Below are 21,968 nucleotides of genomic sequence, written 5' to 3' on the forward strand. Positions count from 1 at the left end.
TGTATGAGAAAGTAGCTATTTGAGTGATGGTCATTCATTGTGCGTTTTGGCTTTCACTTATGTTTGTGTGCAGCAAAAATAGAGCAACGATGTCTATACTCGTGTCTGAATATTAGAAAATGCCTATTAATACTAACCTGTCACAACAAAAACCTCAGAGTAAACAGGCTCTGTATGAAAGTAGGCACCATAAGGTATTCACAAGTATCCTGCCTTTGTATTTTGAATTTCCTTTAAAGGAGAACTATGGGTTCGGTGCTTTCCCCTATAGTTCTCCTAAGGGTCACGGAGGACATAAACTAGCGTCCTCCCATGACCCAAAGCTCAGTATACCGTGAGCTACAGCTCGCGGTATACTGAGACCACCGCAGCCGGGACAGATCCCGACATTACTGTCGAGATCCACCCAGCTGCTTGATTGACAGCTGGCTCTGCCTATCTAGAGGCAGAGCCAGCTGTGCCCGCCCCCCTCCCCTGTCCGTTCCCGCCAGTCAGCGCTGGAGGATCGGAGTGGGGGAATCCCTGCAGGGAGCCGTGCGTGACAGTCGCGGCTCTCTGCAGGGACATGATCGAGAAGTGAGCGAGCGACGGTATGTGTTCGCTCACTTCCCGATCTATTGAGCCGACCTGTGACAATTTCATTGTCACAGGTCGGCTCGAACTATGAGGTTGAGTGAAAATCACTCACCTCATAGTCCTCCTTTTAAGCTCAGTCTCTGGCTTCTGGGGTTTTAACATCCCCCCTCAGCCCTTCGCTTTACATAATTTCACAGTGGCACCTCTCATTCTTGTGCTGATTGTATTAAAACATTTGGGAGCAGGCCCAATCATCGTCTTTATGAAAAGTCACTTTTTTTAATGCAGAACTGGTGGAGCCTTGGATAGCAGCACTGAGGAATTTGACACATACAAAGGTGTGTGCTGACCCAGTTTGGTACCCATTTGAAAGCACACTGCTTACTTTTTAGTGGTTGATTAGTCTTCTTTGGTAGACGGGGTAAATGCATTACGCATTTGTATAACACATGTAGCGATATCACCGTGTGTCCCAACCAGTGTGAAATTTTGTCTTGTCCTCTTTTTGTCAACTTTACCTTTTATCAATTTTGGTTGTGTTTTCCAGCTACGTCTTGGGCCATGAGGCGATGAAGCGAATGCAAAACGCCAATGTTCTCATCTCAGGGATGGGCGGCCTCGGCATTGAGATAGCCAAGAATATTATCTTGGGAGGAGTGAAGTCCGCCACCATCCATGACCAAGCAAATGCTGAATGGAGGGACCTTTCCTCTCAGGTGTGCAGAGCTTTGTGAAGCCTCTGGTTATTATATATACCTATTAGGTTATTGTAAAGTTTGTAACTGTAATTTTCTCTGACAGTTCTATCTCCGAGAGGGAGACATCGGTAAAAACAGAGCAGAGGTTTGTCTTACAAGTCTGGTTGAGCTGAACCGTTATGTGGCTGTATCCGCCTCCACCAAGCCCTTGAGTGATGACTTACTTTCCAGCTTTCAGGTAAATAATCCATATTCAGTAATTGATGTTAACCTTCCTCATGGTTGTATACTTGTTCCAGTCACTGACTTGCAAGGTTAAAACCACTGGATCAGGCAAACTAACATTTTCATTGGAGGGTATATTTTGTATTCATCTACTCTAAAGAGATACATGTGTCACTCTAATGTTCAGAGGCAAAGTTAAGCCTGTCCTAACCTCCTCGTGGTGATAAATAGGAAGATGGACAGCTGGATCAGTGCAATAAATAGTAGGCTTGAAATGTGTTCACTGATCCTAGCAGTACCACCTGTGACTTTCTGGTAAACTGATCCTTATTTATCACATTTTTCATCTCTTTGTAGTTGGTGATCCTCACAGACTCCACTTTGGAGGAGCAGCTTCGAGTGGGCGACTTCTGTCACAGTCATGGTATCAAGTATATTGTGGCCGACACTAGGGGCCTTTTTGGGTGAGTGGAATCTCATCTCTGATTTTGTTTTGTTATGTACGGCGCTTTCATTAACCTGGCTTTTTGGAGTGTACAAGAAGAGCGGTCAATAGTTGCTGCTACCTTTTTTCTGACCATCTCTACCTGAAGATTTGTATGGAGCCGCAGGAAGGGAGGATGTGCTCCTCGTTTAGTTGGGTGTGAGCGTTAGAAGTTTTAGCTCCATAAACAGCCTTTTTCAGTAAAGCCGTTAAACGTGTGAGAAAGGGCCCAACGCTCTACCTGCCGTATGGAAATTGTAAACCTGAAATTTTCATATGCCGTATTTTTTAAAAATGCGTAAAAAATAGCTGGCAGATAATGTTTCAAAGAGATTCTGTATGTTCTTCAATAGAAAATTTGATGACTTTTTTACACTGACATTTTATAGTTCCAGGCATCTAAGTCCCAGGATTAGCAAACGTCTAAAATAATCGTAGCGTTTTTTTGCTTGCTGTTTAATTGGTTCTTCTAAACATGTTGTTTTTTTTCTTTTCTTCTACCCATCTACAGACAGCTGTTTTGTGACTTTGGGAATGACTTTGTTGTGCTGGATCCTAACGGAGAGCAACCACTGAGCGCCATGATTTCAATGATAACAAAGGTATTCAACAAATACAGTTTTTAGCTCATGCAGTAGTGTGATAGGGCCAATCACTCACAGCTGATATTTTGGTTATGGCTTGTTGTAGCTGAGTTGAATCTCCTACTGCTTTCCAAGAGTTCTCTGGCACTCCAAGTGATAACATTCTCCTAATGGAGTCATCACCTCTTTGGTTTGTAGACCATGGGGCTACTGGTTTTTGTACTATTTAAATGTTCTCTGCTCCAAAGCCTGATTTTGACATGTCTTTGTCCTTCCTACACTTACCCTTCATATCCATCGACATGAGGTAGCTCAGCTTGTACATTGACCTATCATTATGTTTTCCTAGGATAGTAACGGTGTTGTCACCTGTCTGGATGAGGCTCGTCACGGCTTTGAAAGTGGTGACTTTGTTACCTTTACAGAAATACAAGGCATGACAGAGCTGAACAGCTGCAAGCCTGTGGAGATCAAAGTACTAGGTGAGCACTGCATCCAAGTCTAGAAAGCCATATTAGAACTCTGTAGACTTTCTGGGAGATACTCTGCTCCTATTTTTTTAATCTGAGATGTAAGCCCCTAGCTTCTTGCATTGTTAATGTGAGGCTGGGGTGGTATAGGTGGCTGCTGACAAGTAAACCTTTGATGAAAAACGATTACCGTATTTTTCGCTCCATATGAAACCCTTTTTTTTCCCCCAAAAGGAGTGGAAAAATTTGCCTGCGTCTTATAGAGCGAATACCTATCGCCCGACGCCCGGGACATGTAGTTTTCTTGTACATTCAGCCCTGCTCCTGACAAGCAGAGCTGAATGTACAGTGGGAGCAGCTGCTCGTTTAATGCAAGTGATCTAAGTAGCTGTGTAGTAGTGTATTAAATCGAGAGGTGGCGGCGATCGGTCTGTCTCAGCGGTCACTGAACTGCAGCTCCTGTCACAGAATGCCTGCGTCCTATGGACCAGAGCTCCTTATAGAGCGCAAAATATGGTAGGTGAAAGTCAGAATGTGTACTCTGCATACGTTTTCCAAGCAGTGACTTTAAATCAAATCTGGGCTTTGACCTTGTATACAAGTCAAAGCAACAGTTTTACTTAAACGCCCTCCTCCCTAACAGCCCAAACTGAGCTTTCCTTTGTTTAGACCAGTGGTGGCGAACCTTGGCACTCCAGCTGTTTTGGAACTACAAGTCCCATGAGGCTCTGACAGCACCAGGCATGAGTCCCAGAGGCAGATGCATGTTGGGATTTGTAGTTTTGGCACAACTGGAGTGCCAAAGTTCGCCACCACTGGTTTAGACACTCAGCAAGGAATGAGTTGCCCTATTCGGAGCTTGCACAAGGCTGAAGGCTGCCGTGCTGGGCTAATCATTGGGCACCAGTGCTGTTGCGTGAGAGAAAGGCGAGTAAACAAAAAATGGCAACAGCTCTGATCAGTATGTTTTGGATTTGGCACAGAAGCACATTAGGTTTCTTCCACTGGCTTGGGAGTCTAGACTTCGGGTGTGCTGGAGAATGGGGATTGTCAAAATACGGTTCTCCTCCTAGTTAGTTTTTGGGCCTTTCAAGAGGACCGGTGTTGCTTCTATTTCCTGAGGCTTGGCAGCAGAAACATATTGGCTATAATGATGGTAACTCTAAGCAGCAGCAGTACATTAGTATTGCTTAGTCACTTGTAATTTTGAATAGCTTAAAGGCTTTGGGGGAAGAAAATGGATCTGAGGCTGCAGAGGACAAGCAGTTGCTGATATGCCTTCTCCCAAAGCTTGTTTTGTTGTATTGTTTAAAAGTTACATTTGTATTTTTACCTGTATTTTCTGACTTTAAAAAAAAAGAAAAGAAAAAATAAATTTGATTCAACCGTAATTGTTACCCTGCATCCTAGCTTAGATTTCACAGTGTGACTTTATCCTTATTCTTCTGTCATAGGGCCTTACACATTCAGCATCTGCGACACAACCGGTTTCTCAGATTATGTCCGTGGGGGAATTGTCAGCCAAGTCAAGATGCCTAAAAAGTTTGTCTTTGTAAGTTGGTTTATGCATATGGGCATACAATGGCTTTCCCATAACTCCTCCCTTCATAGGCTCTCACATGCATGTTTCCTTCATACAAAGACTCCTGTGACTTTTTTCCTTTCATACAGGGGCTCACCTATGATTTCCTCCTTCATACAGTGTGTCTCTCATGACTCTTATTGTTTCCTTCTAACAGAAACCCATGCGGGAGTCCATCCAGGAACCAGAGTTTCTTATCACTGACTTTGCCAAGTTTGACCGCCCGTCCCAATTGCACCTAGGTTTCCAAGGCCTGCATGCCTTCCAGAAGAAGCATGGCCGACTTCCGAAGCCTCGTAATGAGGTGAGCGCCAACAACTATAATATTGCAGATTATGCTCTAAGGGCATCAGAGCTCACTGTCTTATGACATATTTGCTGTCATTTCCAGGCTGATGCAAATGAAGTCTTGACTATTACCAAAGACATTAATCAGCACTTAAACGGATCTGCAAAGCAGGAAGAGCTTAAAGAGGATCTGCTGAAAAAATTATCCTTCCAAGCCATTGGAAACCTCGCCCCTGTGAATGCTTTCATTGGGGGGCTTGCTGCACAGGAGGCCATGAAGGTAATCTGTGCGTTTCCCATTTTTTTCCCTTTTTTCTTTGGTTTCCATTAGTTTCTGGCTTTCATGATTGGCCTTTTTGTCCTCAGGCACTTTCAGGGAAGTTTATGCCAGTTATGCAGTGGTTGTACTTTGATGCCTTAGAGTGTTTGCCAGACGAAAAAGATGATAATTCCGTATTGACCGAGGAAAACTGCAGCCTTGTAAGTTGCCTTCTGTTACTAAGGTCATTAGTGGTCTCTAAACAATAGGTTCATTTTCCCTCCTGGATTTTATTTAACTGTACATGTCTGTCTTACTTGGTAACAGAAAAACAACCGCTATGATGGACAGATAGCCGTGTTTGGGTCTGAGTTGCAGGAGAAGCTTGGAAAACAGAAATATTTCTTGGTAAGTTGCCCCTTCTGTTCTCTCGATTATTTGGTAGTTTTAGGTTATCGGTGTATAAGTAATATTGACTGTTGCCTTAAAATATTTATTGCAGATTATATTGGTGTACCTCCTAGCAATTTTCTTTTTGAGTAGAAAACTGAACCCCTCTCAGGCTTTGGTTTTATAAAATAAAATAAAAAAGTCACAATGTATTGCAATCCTGAAAACGTTGCAACATATTTCCTACACCAGAACCAGAGAGATTAGAAGTCAGTTGGCTGTTAGGGGCACAGATTTTGTTGGGGGGTTTTTTGTTTGTACTTGAAATATATGAGGAAATGTGTTAGCATAGCTTTGTTCCCATACATGTATTGAAGGCGATGAGGATGTTGCATTATGGGTTGATTATCTTCAAAGTTGTAAATGTGTATGTTGATGCTACCATTCTGTGCTGCTGTTTTTGAATGAGTATATTTTGCTCTGATCTTCACCTATGTCTTGTGCAGGTCGGTGCTGGTGCCATCGGTTGTGAGCTGCTGAAAAACTTTGCTATGATTGGTTTGGGGGCTGGAGAAGGTGGAGAGATCACGGTCACTGACATGGACACCATAGAAAAGTCTAACCTGAACAGACAATTCCTCTTTAGAACATGGGATGTTACGGTGAGTGGTGGCACAGGGCTGATTATCCTTTTCAGCTGCTGCCATATTACTTTTTGTTTTGATCACTCAAGTTACAGCTTTTAGCCTTTTGGTGCAGGCTAGAAAAATTAAATGATTGCTAAAAATAATGCAAAATGTTTACATGTAAAGTGCCATTATGTCCCATCAATGGATGGCCACATGTAATTGCTATGCCATCTCTCCTAACAGAAAATGAAATCTGAAACTGCAGCGCAGGCAGTCAAACACATGAATCCTGACTTGCACATCACTGCACACCAGAATCGTGTGGGCCCAGACACAGAGAAAGTTTATGACGATGATTTCTTTGAAGCACTGGATGGTGTGGCCAATGCACTTGACAATGTGGATGCCAGTGAGTGATTACTATTATGAGTTTTTTCTGCTTGACGTGACTCACATTTGTCCCGTTGCTGTAAAGGTGCAGCTGTTCCCGATGGGCAAACACGTGAAATGTTATTGACTCTAATGGTGATGGGTTCGCGTTAGAGAGAAGTTGGAATAATGAAATAGACATGGCCTTGATACAAAGTTATACACAGACCCTTATGTGGTACTGTTGAATGTCGAGAGAAAAAAAAGAATTTCCTCCAAAGGTTATTCTGGGAACGCGGCCTTGATTCCAATCCTAGGAGGAAGGACACTGCGAAATAAAGCTGAGGAGTGTGCTCCTTCCCTTGTCAGAGGTCTGTGAATGTAGGACATCCTGATTAGTTTAAATGCTGAAAACGATTGAATATAAAAGGTTTTGGAGTTTGCTACATGGCACCTGGGACCATTATACCAATCCCTAGACTCTGAGATGTACTGCCTGAAATACTTCTTGTGAGCATTTCTCATGGTAGTGAAGGAGGTTGTTTTGTTTCCAGGGGAATTATCGTTCTCATCCTAGGCGGATCTGTTCTTTGTTCCATTCTTTGTTCCAGGGAGGCACCTTTTTGCCACCACACACTTGCAACTTCAATCTTTGTGTGTGGGCGCACTCATCACATGTCCCTTACTGCAGCCATGCTCCTGCCAGAAAAAATGCTGGCAAAAGACACATCAGACATCCTAGGCTTTTTCTTTATCCTTTTTTTTTTTTGTATCTCGAAAGCAAAGCTCTCACTACAGCAGATTGCATGAATGTTTTTACATGGACATTTATCAGACAGACATTTTTTAGATATTGGTTTAAAATTACAAATATTACCAGTACAAACATATTACCAGTTTTAGACCATGACTTGGAGATCTGTTACTGTAAATGGACTTTGCCAAAAAGATCTTTCCCTCACTTTTTTGTTTTGTGGTTTTGAATAGGGATGTACATGGACCGTCGTTGTGTCTACTACCGCAAACCGCTTCTGGAGTCTGGAACGTTAGGAACAAAAGGGAACGTCCAAGTTGTCATACCGTTCATCACAGAATCCTACAGCTCAAGTCAGGACCCCCCAGAGAAGTCTATACCCATTTGTACCCTGAAGAACTTTCCAAATGCTATCGAGCACACATTACAGGTAGGCTTGCTGATAATGGACACAGGGTGATGGATGTACTGTTATTTTCTTCTGTACTTTATGCAAAAATGTAGAAGCATTTTTATAAATGTAATTTCCTTCCTTGCATCAGTATATTTTCCCTTTTACACTACAGTACACTGCAGCAGTCACTGAAAAATCTGATTCCTGTGTTTACGGGGCTCAGTGCCCCTGATATCCTGGTAGTAAAACTGGCTGCTACTATGCCTTCTTCCCAGGGCACCAATCATGTAAAAACCCCTTAGTCGTTTTACTTTACAAGCAGCAATGTATATGGGTGCTGCACATGCATCCACGTAAATGTGGGAAAAGGCACGGCTGTAGCAAAGTCTGCGATGTGTTGTGCATGTTTGAATGTGCAGGAAAACTGTGCTTTTGTCCCAGTGGCATTCAGGTTGCCATTAACTAGCAAGTGTTGTGTGTTTCGTACACGCTCCTTAAATAAGTGGCAAAGTGTGCAATTGTGCCTGAGATTGCCACATGGTACGCGATGGTTTGAACCGGGACTTGGCACTTCTTCACACCACTGCACGTTTGGTATGCAGGGGGCACAGAGAAAACCATTTTCTGTGTGTCCTGTTTCCACTATACATGTGTACAGTAAAATGTAGATCAACGGACATTGTGTAAAAAATTTGACATTAAGACTGGTTAGTGCACTCCTAAGGTGGTATGTTGCCCCTTGAGTTTTCTGGATTAATTGCCCTAGCTCCTGTGCCAGAACAGTTTCTGGTCGTTTTTCTCCAAGCTGTTCACCATTCCCAAGCCCAGAGGAGGCATTCACCCCCATTCTGGGTCTCAGGGCTCTGATTGTCCTAATTTTGTTCTTCAAAAAATCTGCAGGGAATCTATAACATTTCTGGTTTATGTGAACATTTCAAGATGCTTGCCAACACGTCCCCATCTTTACAGCACATCAGCAATTCCTTTACTTTGCTGAAGGTCACTTGACCCCTTGTCTGCGCCTCAGGTATTCCCGAAGGTGCTGACCTAGTACTATCCCTGCTGCTCTAAAGAACACCCCCTGTTGAGGGAACATTCAAAATAGGTTTTCTTAAGACAACATGACGTTGACCCCCAGGTGTTACAGCAATTCAGATGTATGCTGAGCCTTCTGAAATCATAGCTCGAACAGACTCCTCAGAGTATCTTGCTATCCTCGATTGATCCAGGACACAGCTTAGACCAGTGTGTTCCTTCCACAGGAGAAACTTCAGACACTCAGGTCCCGGATTTAAATTCTCCAGTCCAGTAGCCGTCCAGCTCTTTGCATGACAGTCCTGGGTCTAAAGTTAGACTCCTTCATGGCAATTCCATTTGCCTAATTTAACTTCAGACCTCTGCAACATTCTGTTGACATGGGACTTGTTGATCCCGTCTCTGAACACACTGATTTGTCTGGCTCACCAGGCCAGGTTGTTCCTGGCTTGGTGGCTCAGGAATCAGCCTGGGTCACGAAGAATGCTAGACTGTCGGACTGGGGAGCAATCCTGGGCATCCTGTTGGAGGTCATCAAGGCGTCTCATGCCCTGATGAACTTCCTGATGATTTGACTGTCCCTTCAGCAATGGACAACCTTAAGGTCATCTGGTTCAGATTCGGTCAGTAAACGCCAGCACAAGGTTCTATATTAAACGCCTAGAACAAAAAATCTTTCTGTGGCAAGAGACACCGTGTTTATTTTAGGCGTTTACAGTTGGCAGGCATATTTTCCCATACAGCAGTGCTGGACTAGGGGCGTGGTCCCTACATCCGGAGGTGGTCCAAGACCTGACTCCCAGGTGGGAATGCTAGACGTGGATCTCCTGGTCTCCAATTTCAGCCACAAATTGGACAGGTTTGTCTCCAGGTACAGGGGTCTTCTAGCAGAAGCAGTGGATACTCCGAAGGTTCTTTTGAAAACACTCTGATCTTTGCCTCTCCCACTCATCTGCTTGAAGAATCGAGGTGGCGGTCATTTCAGTGATCCTCACTGCTGAGGACTGGCCCGGGCAAATGTGGTACACTGAACTAATAAGACTTCTAGCAGACGGGATCCTCCATGTAGCTCTCTCGGTCTCTGTGCTTCAGAAATTGCCATTCTTCTCCCTACTCTCACCCGCAAGGTGTCTGAACTGATGAACTCTGCAGCCTTACCCTGCAAGGAACCCTTTATGGTTTTGCATTTGGTCAAGGTGGTGAGACCCAGAACTTCTTACTTGCCTAAAGTAGTTCTTGCCTTTTACCTCAACCAGGACATTGTTCTCCCTTCCCTCTGTTTAGCTCCAGTTGACTGAAAGTAAATTTTCTTTTGTCTGCATGTAGTTTGGGCTGTCAGTCTACCTCCCGGGCATTACTTTCAGGAAGACGGTTTTCCTTTTCATTTGGGCTGAAACAACTAATCGATAATCAATAATTTAGATAGTTAGCAACGATTTTCATTATCGATTAGTTGGGCTGCTCGCAGCTCCTACCTCCCTCCCACTCTCCATGTGAAGCTAAGGAAAGTGGTGGTGCACGGAGCTTCGCGTGCAGTGTGTCTAGCAATATCCTCTCCCGTGCTCAGCTAGTTGAGATGAAAAATGCGATCTCTGGTCAATCGGCTCGTACGTATCCGCGTCAGGATGCGGATTCAAGCATGCAGCCAATCTGCGTCCCCCAGACAAAAGCGTCTGGTGAGAGGAGTCCAGGAGAGAAATCCGCTTGGTGATGTTTTCCTTCCTGCACAAGTTTTATCTGTGACATATGCCAGGGATGAGAGCTATCCGGACAGAATGAATATGATATAGCAATTAAATTAAACATTTAATCAATATTTAATAATTAACAGTGATTGTTTGCAGTGTTGCCCAGCCCTCAGTTGGACTGCTTTTAAACATCCCAGAGATTAAAGACTTCCTGTGTCCCTCAGTACTCAATAGAATTCTTGTACTCTTCGTAAAAAAAAAAAAAAAAAAAAAAGTTTTTTTTTAGGTCTTTTAAAGTTTAACATGGGCTTTCAGGCACTTGCATGCGTTTTTGCGTAAAATTTTTTTACCATTTCGTAAAAAAAAAAAAAAAAAAAATCAGTTTCTTTTGAGTCTGTTAAGAGACACACACAGAGGTGCTCTCTGCACGGCTTTGTTACAAAATAAGTCAAACAAGTCATTCTGGTAGTAGGTGGCGTTATCCGTGTTTGGCGACAGGTTTTTGTTTGCCAGTGGCCAATCCTCCTGTAGGCAGCAGTTTAGCACAAAGGTTAAAGACTTCTTCTGTGTCCTTCAATAGACTCCAAGTAAAGGATTTTACAGTGAGTACAAACATTCTATTTTCTTTTTCTTAATCAGGCAATTAAATCTTTTTTTATTTTTAGTGGGCTCGGGATGAGTTTGAAGGCCTCTTCAAGCAACCTGGAGACAATGCCAATCAATATTTAACGTGAGTAACAAATTTGCATCTTGACATCACCTGTTTGTAATATACTTCAATTATACTAGGGATGCACCAATGCTGTCTTTCCGGTATGAGTACCGATTTTATTTTATTTTTTTGAATTTTTAAAAATTATTTAATTCTGCACTCGCCGAATACCATTGCCGGCATCCGGAGGTACGGTGAGCCCGGCTAATCGGGAAGCTCTGCTGCCAAGCCCGGGAAGCTGCGGTTCTATCAAAAGAACACCGGCTTCACACTCCTCGCGATACTGCAAAGCAACCAAGCTTCTTGACCATTTAGCAAGCAGAGAGGGGGGGGTCGTGCCGTCCGGCTTCCTGATTGGTCATGCTGCCTCACAGCGTGATGCCGGCTTCCTAGCCAATCAGGAAGCTGGGTTGCATGCTTCCTCGCGGCACTGCCGGCCAAGGGATTCTCCCTCTGACTGGAAGTTCCAGCATCGGGATAAGTATCGAAGCATTTGGCAGTGAGTACCCGCCCAAATACTCGGTATCTTCACCGATACAGGTATCTGTATCAGTGCATCCCTAATTTTATACAGTAGGTTGAATCTTCACAGAAGCGTTCTAAGGCAATGGGTCACATGAAGCATCACTTGGCACTAAACCATGCAGTTTAATTGTCTTCTCCAGTATTTTATTAAGGTGGTGGTCCAGCAAAAACAGACAAATAGAAGAGCTGATTGGGTCTAGCTTTCTCGTACTCATTGAAAAAATAAGTGACCACCTCTCAGCTGTACTGTAAATAAATGCACAATCACTGTAACAGAGCCCCATATAGAAGTAGATTCCCAACAGGGGAATAGTTTTCTCCTGACGGTATACTGCATGTATAAAGGTAGGTGTAATTGGCTATTGGATAGCAAACTGCTAGAATAAAAACTTTGTTCTTGGGAAGATGCTGCAGTCCAACCGTAATCCCGGATTTTTTTCTTGACTGAAATGTTCTTCTGTCTCAGAGATCAAAAGTTCATGGAAAGGACCTTGAAGCTGCCAGGCTCTCAACCGCTTGAGGTGATCGAAGCTGTTTACAAAAGCTTAGTCACAGACCGGCCTAAGAATTGGACAGACTGCGTGTCCTGGGCTTTTAATCATTGGCACACTCAGTACTCCAATAACATTCGTCAGCTGCTGCACAATTTCCCCCCAGACCAGGTATGTGGCTCCTTGAAATCAAACTTAGTGAGATCTGTGAAAAACTTGCAGTACATGCACAGTCCTAAAATGATACTCTGTATTCATTGCCCACATAACATTAGTATTGTGCACTTGCTGTAGAAAATATTTCAAATGGTTTCATTTTCGGGAGGACCTGTGATCGCAGCTAAATAGTAAATCAATAACAGGATTTTTTATTTTTTTGTTTTGTTTTGTTTTCGCAATAGATTGACCACCTGTCTTGTAAATTGATTTTAAATCTGTGTAAAGGGAAAATGTAATGCTTCTGGGTCTGTGTACTTTTTTTTTTCTTTTTCTCAAAACTGTGTTTGACGTAAATGTCTGTGGACAAATATGTAAAGGATAAGTGTGCTTTTCTTCTTCCCCACCCCTACCCTTTCAGCATATGGGACCCTTGACTGATCTTCACTGTGCAGCATGCCCACTGCTGCACTTGCACTGCCTTTAGCTGTCCTCAAGCTGACAGTTGGGCATCACATTGAGTAAATGGGAGGCTGTGATCCATGCAACAGCTCAGATGTCCTGTTGGTGTTTTGTTGCTGTTGCCCACCCCTCAGTAGGACTGCTTTTTGGATATCCCAGCAGCTATTGAATTTCTGTGTTTCACCATGAATTCTAAAGATTATGGCATTTTTGTACTTGCTGTAAAATGTATTTCCTATTGTTCATTGAGGGCCACGTTCATGCTTTTCCACCAAACTAAGCAATAATGGGAGTAGAAGGGGTTATACTGGGCTTATTTTTTGCCAGTACCCAGATCCTGGTGTAGGCGGCATTAAAACCCAACAGTTCTTTTAATACCTGTGCTTCTTTGTGAACTACAAGAAATGAATTTTATGGCAAGTACAAGGAAAAAAATGTTTAACCCTTTCGCTGCCAAGCCCTCCGGAACATTTTTCAAATCAGCTGGCCAAGCCATTTTTGAATTTTCTGCAATTTTTTCCTATTAGATTTTGTGGGAAGTTTTTTACTTTTAATGCTCAACATCAACCATCTTGTTCCCTCCCACGACTCTGTTCTCCACAGGTGGAATAGTAAAGAAAATTATTTAAAATAATCTAATTACTTTAATACATTTGATTGTATATAAACGTATACATTTATTTGAAAAGCAGACTGTAATATTGTCTTGATGTTTTACATCTAAGGGAATCTTACAGAAACTGGTATCTGATTTTGAAGGCTCTGTTTTGTCTCTTTAGCTGACCTCATCTGGTGCTCCTTTCTGGTCCGGCCCCAAAAGATGTCCCCATCCTTTAGTTTTTAGTGGAAACAATGTAAGTACTCTATGATCGAACGCAACTGTGCCAGTTCTTCCTGTGGAGCTTTAATAATCTCGCATGTCTTTTTCTGTTATCCCCAGTCCTTGCACTTGGATTACATCATGGCAGCTGCTAGCCTCTTGGCAGAGACATATGGTGTCAGCCGATCCATGGACAGACCTGCTGTGCTAGAGATTCTAAAAAATATGAAAGTGACAGAGTTTACACCCAAATCCGGGGTCAAAATTCATGTGTCGGACCAAGAGATGCAAAATGCACATGCTTCCCTAGGTATAATCATTACACGCGTTCATTCTGTAGAATGGTCGGGTTGTGGAGTGACATGTGAATTTATTAAATGGGTTGCAACAGGCCAGAGAAACTATATTAGCTTTTTTTTTTTATCTCGTAGCAAATGTCAGTATAATGGAAAAGAGGAAGCCTAAGAAACGGAAAATCATTTAATTGGCTTTCCAGCACAGGATATATTGGGCATTGCTGAAAAGTACTGAGAATGACAAGTCTCCTCTAATCTGATTATTTAGCAGCTCAGTGCTGCTCTCTTGTCTCATTCCCCTTTGTCCAAAGCTTGCTGTACCTCTCTGTAGATCACGTGTCAAACTCAAGGCCCAGGGGCCTGAATCCGGCCCACCAGGCCATTTCCTAGACTTCTACTTTCAGATCTAGGTATTAAGTTATTACTAAAACCAGTGATAATCGAATGCAGAGGCAATTATGATAAAGATTAGCTACATTTATATAATCTCAGGGGTGTGGAATTCCTATCGCCCGGGACATGCAGTTTAGCCCGGCTCCGGACAAGCGGAGCTGATTGTACATTGTGGAGCCGCTGCCCCTCGTTTACTACAAGTGGTCTGATCAGACCACTTGTATCAATTTGAGCAGCGGCGATCGTTTCTGCCTGCACCCCCCGCCGTAGTTTTCGGGGGTCGCCCGCTCTCCTGGGGGACCCCGAAAACTACGGCACAACGGCTCAGCCATAGAGCCCGTAGAGCAGACTAAGAACATCTGCTCTACGGGCTCTCGGTGTTCTCTGTAATCACAGCGCCACCTGTCTCGGCTGTTCTGTGTTGGAGGGCATGTTCCATAAAGAGAACCTGTCACCTCCAAACTATCGCATAAGAGATTTGAATCCCCTATGTGATATGAAGAACATTAAGTGGAAAAAGTAAATTAAAAATTTTAAGAAAATTGAAAAAGTTAAAAAAAAATAAAATATACAAATTGAAAAAATTGAAAGTAAAAAATTAAATAAAAATGAAACCCTGCTGCCCCTGCCATCTGCATGCAAATAAACGCATGCGTAGCACATTCTGAATATTTAGCACATCAAATATGTTTTGATTAGGGGTGCACTGATAGAGTATTTGGCCGAGTACTCGTACTCACCCAAATGCTCCAATACCTTCCCCGATATTGGAACTTACGGCCAGATGAAAATTTCCTCTGACTGGCAGTGCCGTAGGGGAACATGGAGCCAGCTTCCCGTGCACTCAGGAAGCCTGCTCCATGCCAGCGGAAGCACCGGTATTAGTATTCCGTGTCGGCGAGATCCGAAAGCAAAAAATCGGTACTAGTACTCGATACCGAAAAACCGGTATTGGTGCATCCTTAGTTTTGATTAAAACTATTTTTTTGTATTGGGACAAGTAGATTGTCATGAAGGACAAGTAGATTTGGCCCCCCGCTTTAGCCCTTGGACAAGTAGTTTTTTTTTTTTTTTTAAATTTCCACACCCCTGAGTCTTATAGATACCTTTTGAGGGCAAACATAATGTTGATGCGGCCCACGATTTAAGTTGAGTTTGACACCCCTGTTGTAGAGTCTCTCCTCTTTCCCTGCGATTGTGTTGTCATTATCTGTGAGATAAGCCCATTAATAGGTGTAGGGAACCATAACCTTGATGTAAGCAATGGTATTGCCCTCCTTGTTTTTAGGTTTACTGGCAGCATTGTAGTTCTCTTGCGTATGAAGTGGCAGGTTCACTGCTTGGAAAGCAGGCACTGGTGCTTTGCCAGACATTTGTCATTTTAATTTTTGCCCCTAGTTTCCTTTTAAGGTGAAATGGCATGGCTAGTATCCCCGATGCGTCCTTCCACGTCACACAGTTGTGATCTATACTGTTGGAGAGAATACGACTTGTGACTGGTTATTCCAGACTTTTTGATACATTTCTTAAAGTGGAATACCAACCAAATACCAGTAAAATATGAAAGTGTTGGGTTTTCATTGTTGTCTGTGTTCCCGTTGGGGATATTTCACTTCTGGTGTGTAAGAGGACAGGAAGTGAGTGGAAATTTCCCCATTCGAGGACACATTAAAAACCTGATGAAGGTTCTATCCCTTTATTACTTTATCTTAAAAATGAATATGTAGCTGAAGTTTTTATCATGGTAAATTCCATCCTGTGAGGTTTTTCTGGAACTTGTTCTGGAGTTCTGCTTTCTTTAGTTTTCATTTTTTCTTCCACAACACCTTTTTTGATTGCTGTATATGTTGCAGCATTTTGTATATTGCTGTTTGGGTTGTCTTGCTAAGACTATATTGGTGGAAGTTCTTCTTGCTGCCTAAAAGATTACTGTAGCTTAGTAACTGTAATTTATTTTTACCCTTTTGTCAGATGACAGTCGTCTGGAGGAGCTGAAAAACGGTCTACCCCTACCAGAAAGTCTTTCTGGGTTCAAAATGTTTCCTGTTGAATTTGAAAAGGTAAAACTCCTAGCTGTTTGCGGCAGTAGTCTTCTTCTCTTTTTGTTAAGAGTTAGGTGGTCATGATTGGTCTTGTCTGTTACAGGACGATGACGCCAACTTCCATATGGACTTCATTGTAGCTGCTTCTAATCTGCGGGCAGAGAACTACGACATCCCACCTGCAGATCGCCACAAGGTAAGTGTATTGGGTTGGGTTCCTGATCATCTGCTAAATTGTGTGGAGAAAAATCAAAGCCCTAGGACCAGGGCTGATTTCAGCCCTTTTACACTTTTCAAGATATAACTTTTAGGGTTTGGAGTGTACTTATAACTTAGTCCCTGAACAGCAGGATGGAACAATGGCTTTCCTGTGGTGATTTCAATGTTCCACAAATGGCGTGAGGAACATTTTATTTTAACACTGATATAGCCTGAAGGTAAAACAGTACTCTGTGTTGTATGATGTACAGTTGATAAAGGTGTTCTATCAAACTTTAACACTATCATAATTGATGGCTGCCCTATGACATTTTCATTTGCTTCATCTTGCCTGTTTGCAGAGCAAATTGATAGCAGGGAAGATCATCCCAGCCATTGCTACAACCACAGCCGCAGTGGTGGGCCTGGTGTGTCTAGAGCTCTACAAGATCATTCAGGGACACAAGAAGCTGGAAACCTACAAGAATGGATTCATGAACCTGGCTTTGCCTTTCTTTGGCTTCTCTGAGCCCATCGCTGCCCCTAGGCACAAGGTAAGACTTCTTATGTGGTCTTTGATAAGTCTGTTCAGTCTTCTCAATCAGGATTAGGTTTATGGTTGGAGTGAGCACAATCACAAAGGTTTAGCATATTTTAGTCCTTCCCCCACTAATTGGGTACAAATAAGTGGTGTATAGTCAGTGCTGCTTATTTAGGATCATTGTCAGATGACAGTGATCACCAGCTTTGAGTTGGTGTTCAGCTCTGAGCTGCTGTATTGTCGTCCTGGTTGTTAGTCGCATAAGGGTGCAGCGTTTATGAATGCGCACTTTTCCATGCGCCTACCTTCCTATGCACCAATACTTTCTGGCTGAATTGCCAGGTTATATCTGCCTCCTGCTGAAGAAAGGAACTTTCTATCTTGTACAACTACTGTTGTTTTTGGGTGGAGTAAGACAAGGATTGCCTGTCAGGCCTTGGCATCATTGGTGAGATGTTTCCCCAAAACCTGACAGTTGAGACTTTGCTGTGAGTAGAAAGTTAAGATCAGAGCATTGGCTTGTCACAACTGAGTGAAAGGCAGGTAAAGTGAACCTGTATTGGGACAAAAACCCTGCTTTTATTTATCCAGAATGAATTTAAAGGAAAGCTCTGGTCCAGTTTCTTATGCCCAGTTTGCATTGACTGATGTTTCTTCCGTTTTCAGTACTACGAGCATGAGTGGACTTTGTGGGACAGGTTTGAGGTGAAAGGCATTCAAGACAATGGGGAGGAAATGACACTGAAGCAGTTCCTGGACTATTTTAAGGTGAGTCATTTCCCTAAGCCATGTATACTTGAACTACTCGGGACCTTTATTTCACATCGGCACACTTTCCTAGCAATAATAAAATATTCTATCTGTCCATGCACATTGGAGCTTACTGCCTGGATGAGAGTTAACGTACGAGTTATCTTACCAGTGTGTTGTCGTTTGTGTGAGTTTCTTCTAACTAACCAGGAGAGAACATGCCAACACAATATACATGGTTTCTGTGCTTGGAATTGAACCAGTAACTCCAGTGTTGCAGTAAAAGAGTTCTAAACTACCTATATGAGAAGTTAGTAGTGTAGTGACAGGCAGCAGAAGCTCCTACACTTGTGGTTCTATTGGGGCCCATTTTGTGTTTGAGAATACACAAGCAGTGGCCTACTTGCCCCTTCAATAAAAAAAGGGAACATTTGGTGCGGCCTTGCACAATGATTTAAAAACCAGTTCCGTTTCACACAATCAAGGTGCATCTCACTCTAGGCCTGATCATTTTTAGTAATGTTTGAAGCAACGGTCTGACTGTCTAAGGTTGTTCTCCATTGTCTGTTTGATGCGTTCTGATGTAACGGTCATGTCTTTGTATGGACTGCAGAATGAACACAAGCTTGAAATCACAATGTTGTCCCAGGGGGTCTCCATGCTCTACTCGTTCTTCATGCAAGCTGCCAAGCTAAAGGAGCGTCTCAAGCTACCGTACGTATCTTTCTTTTTCCTTAATCCATGCAGCTTTAAAGACCAGTCCAGTCATATTTACCATGAAGGACTCCTAGGGCAGCAAGATGAGACTAGAGAGCACCAAACTGCAAAATTATTTTGCGTGTGTTTTCTATGCTCTCGTTCTTTGGTATACTGTGAGGAGAATTTATCAAAACTGGAGCAGTTGACCAGGGCAACCAATCAGCTTCTCTTCAGTTCAGCTGAGATTTGAAAAAAGAAAGAAGCTGATTGGTTGCCGTGCACAGCTGCTGCAGTTTTGATACATTCCCTTCTGTGTGTATATATGGGATCTGCTTTATATATATGTCCCCATTGGGCCTTCTTATTCCCCTCCTTGCCTATTAACAGACTTGTTCTGCTTGCAGGATGACTGAAATTGTGACTAAAGTGTCAAAGAAGAAGATTGGGAAACACGTTAAAGCTCTGGTGTTCGAACTGTGCTGTAATGATGATCTTGGAGAAGATGTGGAGGTCCCTTACGTGCGTTACACCATCCGCTGAACAGAGAAGACTGGTTCTTATGCATACATCGGGGGATTTGAGGCAGCATGGAAAAAGGGCACACTACCCCATTACCCCCTCTAGGAGTGCCCATTTTAGGCTTGGTCTGCTTCCTCTTGATGTACCCAAATTCATTGGCCCAAGAAGCGCCAGCCTGCAACACATTCTGTTCCATGTCCTTGTCTCGTTAACTTGTTTCATTATCTTGTTTTGTTAGCTGTTTAGTGCACACATTTGCTTAGTGTTTCTAAACCCAAGACTTTTAGTTCTGGATGGAGTGGGGAATGGTTAGAACCTTTTTGTCATGTTTTTATTGCTGCCTGTGTTTCACTGGGTAGTTCAACACTCACTATTTGTCCTGGTGACCTTTGCCACCAGGATATATAGTGATGGGAAATCTAAAATGGAGGTGTCTTCACTTTGGATGGGTTTCTCACTTCTGGTTTCTCCAAGGGAAAACTACTCAATTGAATGCAGACAGCAAATAAAAAAAAACTTTCATACTCTGTCCAAAACTATCAAAAAAAGTTTTGGCTTTAGATATACTTTAACCCTTCATACCTGCTCCCTGCTGGCAGAAGGGTTAGTGACCGACTGGAGCTTGTCCACGCAGAGTTCTGGTTGTGCAGCTGCATGGGGGAGCGTCCTTATCTTGCCCACACCACCACCCAGAGCGTGCCAGTGATCTGAGGGCCTTATCTTGTAGAAATGTTTCTTTATACTGTGAGTTCTGAAAAAGAATTAAAGTGTAAAACTCAAGCTGTTGCTTCCAAAGTTTTTACAAAGTGTCTGATCCCTCTTGCTGAGAAGGTGCAGTATAGAACTAGGGATTGATAGTACTGCAATGGTGCAACTAAAGCAGGGGTGGGGCAGTATGGCAGGGGGCATTTGGTATAATTACCTCTAAAGTTTGCTGTGTTCCAGCAAAGACAGCTCTGCTATTTCCCCTGACTGCTCTGCAGACACCAGTGCCATTTCACTTGATGCTTCTTCAGTTGGCGGCATCTTTTTTATGAGATTGGGCAGTGATCATGCAACTCCCACTCATGTGCAATACAGTTGCACCATCCCAGTACTAAGCTCCCCTGTTCATCTCATGAGTGTACACTGCATTTGTGTAGCAGGAAGTATTGTTAGTGTTTGGTTTTTTTTATTATTATAAATGTAAATTGTGCACGCTTTCTTTACTGCTTCAAGTCGTCCATCACCCTGCCAAATTTGTCAAGACAAGAAAATGAATCGCCACACAACACAAACTTTTGTTCATTAACCAGTTGACATCCGCGGTGTTAAACCCCCTTCCCATCCAGGCCATTTTTCAGTATTCAGCGCTGCGGTACTTTGACTGACATTTATTCCGTCATGCAGCGCATTGAGGTCAGCTGACATGTTTTAAAAAAAATACTGTTCCACACAAAACATGTCAAGCTTTGACCTTTGCTTCTTTTTAATAAACGGGAAAAGTTGCTTTAGCCCACAATATGGTCATTTGTTTTGGAACAGCACCTGGGGATTTTGCAGTGGAGCCAGTGGTGAGTCGCATACCCTGAGCGGTATAGGCTGGTTTTTGTACTCCTGGTTATAATGCCTTCCACCTGCTCAGTTGTTGCAAGCAGCCCAAAGAGAGAGAGAGAGAGTAATAGCATGAATAGACTCCAAGAAAGTCTATTGCAATATTACAGTGCAAATAAAACACATATTTTCTCTATTGATCCTTAAGGGACACAGCTTGATGATTATGAGCAACCTAGGGACATCCAAAATCAGTCTAAACTGAGGGGTGAGCACCCCAAAACAAACAGGAGAGCAAGTTCAACAAGGAGAAAAAAAAAACCTCAATAAAATGTAGTAACCCTTCTGGTGGAAGTGATGGCCATGAGAAAAGCTAACTTATGTGGTAATAATGTTAAGCAAATGTCCTGAATAGGCTCAAAAGGTTGTAGCACCGACAATGAACAAAACACACAAGGGCGCAAAACTTGAGGGTGGCTGTGACATAAACTTGGACCAATGTGCAAGAAAACTTGTTAATGATTATGCACTTACGTTTGGATGAAGGGACCAGACGAGGGGCAGTCCCGGAGGAGGATCGGGAGTTCCCAGAACAGTGTTCTCGTCTCGTGGCTGATCCGCTGTGAGTGCTAGCCTGTCACGGTTGGGGAGCACAGGGCTGAGCACCGGATGTTGGAGGAAGGGTGGTGTGAAGACACCGTCCGTGTTGCTCCTATGTGGACAGGAGTCAGAGCGGTGAGGGTTGGACGCTTGGTCTGGCTGGATGGTGATCGAGCAGAATGAACATCTGTCATGCAGCTGACAAGACAGTGTTCCGTTCGGGAAGCAGTCCTGTCCCTGAATGTCTAGTTGTAGTGGACGGGAGAAAAACTGTTAAAAGGCTGTGGAGGCCAACGGGTGGTAGGAGTGGAGTTTTAAAAGAGCTCTGTCACGAGACGAGAACACTGTTCTGTGAACTCCCGATCCTCCTCCGGGGACTGCCCCTCGTCTGGTCCCTTCATCCAAACGTAAGTGCATAATCATTAACAAGTTTTCTTGCACGTTGGTCCAAGTTTATGTCACAGCCACCCTCAAGTTTTGCGCCCTTGTGTGTTTTGTTCATTCCAGTCCGCACAGGCCCTCCTCCTGTTTCAAAGGGCAGCACACTGTTCATTCTGGGCCCCCTCCCGAGACCGCTGTTTGTCGTTTTTTTGTAGCACCAACAATGCTAGTTTTAAATCCCACGGTTGAATGAGAATCCTAAGAGTAGGACTAATGTGTGTAAACGTTTATATAAAAGTACAAAGCAGTGATTGATTAGCAAGAGGATGCTGAAAAAGAATGGACAGTGCAGACGCCTGACTCTTGATGGTGATAAGGGCCAAAGTATGTGGAGAAACCCCCCCCCCCCCCCCCCCCAAGCACAC

General features: G+C 43.3%; 1 protein-coding gene across 2 annotated transcripts in view; it reads left to right on the top strand.

Annotated features, from left to right (window-relative positions):
* The window catches only part of UBA1 (ubiquitin like modifier activating enzyme 1), a 40,552-nt gene extending 21,194 nt beyond the window's left edge, over positions 1-19,358 (top strand). For both annotated transcript variants that reach the window (XM_018559188.1, XM_018559187.1), the window contains exons 4-26: positions 1,124-1,292; positions 1,378-1,512; positions 1,857-1,963; positions 2,495-2,585; positions 2,917-3,049; positions 4,492-4,589; positions 4,777-4,923; positions 5,011-5,187; positions 5,274-5,387; positions 5,494-5,574; positions 6,063-6,218; positions 6,429-6,594; positions 7,542-7,738; positions 11,091-11,155; positions 12,129-12,324; positions 13,551-13,625; positions 13,712-13,901; positions 16,252-16,340; positions 16,426-16,518; positions 16,883-17,074; positions 17,728-17,829; positions 18,425-18,525; positions 18,915-19,358. In XM_018559188.1, the coding sequence (XP_018414690.1) occupies positions 1,124-1,292; positions 1,378-1,512; positions 1,857-1,963; positions 2,495-2,585; positions 2,917-3,049; positions 4,492-4,589; positions 4,777-4,923; positions 5,011-5,187; positions 5,274-5,387; positions 5,494-5,574; positions 6,063-6,218; positions 6,429-6,594; positions 7,542-7,738; positions 11,091-11,155; positions 12,129-12,324; positions 13,551-13,625; positions 13,712-13,901; positions 16,252-16,340; positions 16,426-16,518; positions 16,883-17,074; positions 17,728-17,829; positions 18,425-18,525; positions 18,915-19,050 (3,010 nt within the window). In that variant the 3' untranslated portion in view covers positions 19,051-19,358. The remainder of the gene's footprint in view (positions 1-1,123; positions 1,293-1,377; positions 1,513-1,856; positions 1,964-2,494; positions 2,586-2,916; positions 3,050-4,491; positions 4,590-4,776; positions 4,924-5,010; positions 5,188-5,273; positions 5,388-5,493; positions 5,575-6,062; positions 6,219-6,428; positions 6,595-7,541; positions 7,739-11,090; positions 11,156-12,128; positions 12,325-13,550; positions 13,626-13,711; positions 13,902-16,251; positions 16,341-16,425; positions 16,519-16,882; positions 17,075-17,727; positions 17,830-18,424; positions 18,526-18,914) is intronic.
* Positions 19,359-21,968: the final 2,610 nt, after the last annotated feature.

Source organism: Nanorana parkeri, unplaced genomic scaffold (assembly GCF_000935625.1).
Source record: "Nanorana parkeri isolate BGI_ZX_2015 unplaced genomic scaffold, ASM93562v1 scaffold380, whole genome shotgun sequence".
In the NCBI taxonomy this organism is placed as follows: domain Eukaryota; kingdom Metazoa; phylum Chordata; class Amphibia; order Anura; family Dicroglossidae; genus Nanorana; species Nanorana parkeri.